This window comes from Hydractinia symbiolongicarpus, chromosome 14 (assembly GCF_029227915.1).
Source record: "Hydractinia symbiolongicarpus strain clone_291-10 chromosome 14, HSymV2.1, whole genome shotgun sequence".
Taxonomy (NCBI): domain Eukaryota; kingdom Metazoa; phylum Cnidaria; class Hydrozoa; order Anthoathecata; family Hydractiniidae; genus Hydractinia; species Hydractinia symbiolongicarpus.
In genome coordinates, this window is record NC_079888.1 from 4,312,842 (window position 1) to 4,316,665 (window position 3,824).

General features: G+C 31.8%; 1 protein-coding gene across 1 annotated transcript; it reads right to left on the reverse strand.

Annotated features, from left to right (window-relative positions):
- Nucleotides 1–396: 396 nt before the first annotated feature.
- On the reverse strand, nucleotides 397–3,596 carry LOC130625389 (uncharacterized). Its single transcript, XM_057440477.1, has 6 exons — nucleotides 3,366–3,596; nucleotides 3,076–3,151; nucleotides 2,768–2,994; nucleotides 2,601–2,652; nucleotides 1,555–1,808; nucleotides 397–1,335 (listed from the first exon to the last, which is right to left on the reverse strand). The coding sequence occupies exons 2-6, from the start codon at nucleotides 3,134–3,136 to the stop codon at nucleotides 1,168–1,170; spliced, it is 762 nt and encodes a 253-aa protein (XP_057296460.1). The 5' UTR covers nucleotides 3,137–3,151; nucleotides 3,366–3,596; the 3' UTR covers nucleotides 397–1,167.
- Nucleotides 3,597–3,824: the final 228 nt, after the last annotated feature.

The window sequence follows — 3,824 nt, forward strand, 5'->3', positions numbered from 1 at the left end:
ATGAATTCAGAAAAGCTGTTCGTTTTAGACAAGGTTTAGCCATCGCAATTTTTTCGTTTAAAAACTGTCAACAACTGTGATACAAAGTCGAAACGTGGCTTCTGTTTTGTTAAATTAATATTAAAAATCTACCTAGAAGGTGGACGATAGTTATATTGAACAATTAATCTACAGTACTCTTTTCTTCCAAAAAGGTTAGTAATTCTACTTTACGTATTAGCTAAAACGGTATATCTTGGGTGACCATTAAAAAACGATTAGTTAATGCGACCTAACTACATGCCAGTGATTAGACGACAGAAAGAAAAACATTCTTTTTTATGGCATAGATAGGTTTAGACCAAGAACTTTATTTTGGCGTTTAGGCGAAAATGTGGGGATTCATGATCAGCACACTTTCATAAATATTTCTTTCTAAAAATGCCTTGTAATTAAACTTTTACAAAGGAAATTATAATTTATATTTGAAATCACACGATGACCTATTTTTCTTGTTTGGCGCTTCTTCTACAGTGCAAATTATATCGTAATTGCACTCTGTGGAGTGCAATTATTTCTTAATTTCACTCTAAAATCTTAACCGCACTCTTTAAGGAGCGCCGATAATTTAAAAAATATATATGATGTTACAAATTCGAACTATAATAAAAAAGCCCATAAACAAAAAGGTAATAAAAAGGTCATAAAACAATAAGGTTCATTAAGTCTGGACAAGAGAAAAAAAAACATTCGATACAGAAAAAAAAAATTTCTAAAGCGTTTACTTGTCGTTTAAAATAATTACTGTTGCTTTTGGATTCATACCCATAAATATTTATTCGCGTTTTATGATAAGTCAAAATAGATATCTTTACAATGAATCGAACTAATTACAAATCGGGTAATAAAAAAATCAAAACATTGAAATTGACATCCTGTGCTACTCTTACAAAAATAGTTCATTGCGTGATTAGCTCGTAATCGAACGGTTCCTGGTGCAATTGGAAATAAACGAACTCGTATTTTTTTTTGCTTTTCAAAATTGTCCTCGTCCTCACGGACTCGGAAAATTAAAAGCAAAAAAAAATACTCGTTCGATTATTTCCTAATTGCACTCGTAAACGTGCGATTACATATACAAATGAATTGTGCCTATTTAATTAAACAAAAATGAAAAAAAAATTAAATTTAATAAAAATTAAACACAAATAGTAAAAGAATAATTGAAACTAATGCCACCAAAGAGTTTTGTTTTCCACTGAGAACATTAGATGCGTTAGTGTTATCTGTCCCCTCTTTTATTGTACTATTAACAAATGCTTCTGTGTTGCACAAATCGGTATTGCAGCAACCAATCTATAAAACAAAACAAAATTAAGATCTGAAGTTACGCGGCTGTTGAGTCTTAAAATCAACTTAAATTTTAAGATTCTCAGTGCCTCAATAAAAAATGACTTTTCTTTCACCTTCTGAAAAATGTAAATTTAATTGCCAAGAGCTTTTTTATGGGATAATAAAAAATAAAGATGGTTTGTCAATACTTTTTCCTTAGTCCAGAAATTGTGTTAGTTTTACCTTGCATTTTCCCATGATTAATTTATGGAGGGTCGGTTTAAAAGGAGGTGTTCTGTCAAAATACTTGCAAAATGAATTACAATAACTTTTAGGTATGCAACCTCCCATTGGTCCATTAATGGTTAGATTTCCTTGCGGGGCCTTAATTACATATTCCATAGCGCCACCAAAACACATTTCGGTTGCAGCGTTGCAGTATACTAAAGCTGTATCGGTTGATTGTGGTCTCATGCCGAAACATTTTCTTATTTCACCTACAAAAATAATTTTGAACAGATTAGAAATTTATTTATTTTATTACAGAACAATGTCCAACAAAATAAGAACGCACAGAATCAAGTGAGAATAAACAATAATAATTTTGGCAAAAGATTTCGTGTTAAAATTGGAATAAGCAAACCAAATAAACAGTACTGGCTTGTAGTAAGACGTTGATATTTTTACTTTTCCTAACTTTATATAACTTTAATTTTCTGTTATGTTCTTTCTAAAAAACCATGTCGAAGTGTTTTGATGGCAACCAATTTTATCACGTGAGTTATTATTGTTTTCATAAGCTTTAGGGGACTTCTTAGATATATTGATACATTATTTTTGTTTCTCATATAAGTGTGGCTAGAAACAAAGAAATCATACAATTATTCTTCACCCAATTAAACATATTTGACGACGTCAGTCTCAAAAAATGCTAACATCAGCAATTTTCTTTGCTAAATTGTTACCCAAGGTGTGGGCAACACTTTAAGTGAGTTTCATGTTTATTGAAGAATAATTTAGAATTTACAGAGGTGGGGGGGGTCAGCCCCCTTCCCCTCCCTAGCATTGAGGAATCCCCGAATCCCCGAAAAAACTTAAACTGTTGCGTACATCAAAGGTCTTTATTAGTTTTAACAGTCGCTTAGAAACTAGTTGGCTATAAAAAAGCTTGGTTGTAGTACAAAAGAATTAAGTTATATAATGGTATGCTTTTGTACACCATGTGTTTGTATAAAATTTTGTATAATTTTATTGAATGATAACTTTAATAACTTTATTCTGATTCTTACCTTTTGTTTTTGTGTGTTTGGCATTACAAAAGTCCGTGTTACAGCAGTCTACCTAAATTAAAAATAGTTTATCATATGTAGCTACTATGACAACGATGACGAGAAAAAACAAATAATGAAAATAAAAGAAAAAGCGACAACAACGACAGCTGTCCTTTCTTACTCACCTCACATGTCTTTACCTGTACTCCAGTAGCACTACTGTTTGCACAAAATTTTTGGCAGTTATTGCTGTCATAGCAGCTTCCTAGACTCATTTTAACCAAATCACTTTCCCCACTATCTGTTTCAACAGTGTATCCTACATGTGCTCCTAAACAGACCTGACCAGGCCTGCAGATTATATCTGTGTTGTTCCCAGTGTAGCTTCTTCGATGGCATTGCAAACTGGAAGCTGTGTTAGAGAGAAATAAATGCAATATTAATATTGATAGAGACAACAAAGAAACAATTTTTTTTATTAATATGTTAGTACTTCTCGTAAACAGAACGGCGACAGATAGCATCCAGAAATAAATTATTGTCGTTCTTTCCATGCTTTCATCAGAAACCTACCAACAAGTATAAAACAAATCATTACGTCATATGTGCTGTGTTCGCCATAATTATTACCATAAATAGAAGGGGGCTTGTTACACCGCCCGCCTCTTTCTCTAAGAAATGGGTTGAGGTAAAGAAAGCAATAATAAATAAGTTTTACAGATACTGGCCGGTAATATAAATCGATGCAGTGGTTGTATTTTAATAACTACTAAAGGGTTTTACCTGATAAACAACTTTTTTGCTCTTGTAGCCAATTGGTACTTCTTTCAGCTCTTCTTTCAGTTTTTAGTCCGTAAAATAATGTCTGATAGAGTTTATGTAAGTTCACCTATCAAACAAATCTAAAACAATGATAAAGGAAATGAGAGATATACGAAAAAAACACTTCTCTCTTGACAAGATCATAGTTTATAGTTCTTTAGAACAATCTAGGTTAGCTCGAGACGTTACCAAACTTTGAATTTAAATAAAGCCATAAACTTTCCTACTTTTATCTAATTGTTAAAAAGGTCTATAAAAAGTGATTGATTGTTTACAAAGCAACTACACACTATACTCATGTGAAGGTATTATCACGAACATTAACGTTTAAAACACAAACAACGAAAATCAATATTTATTTTTTTACTACTCATCTTGCTGTCACACTATAGCCTATATATGGATAAGAAAGTAAAAAAC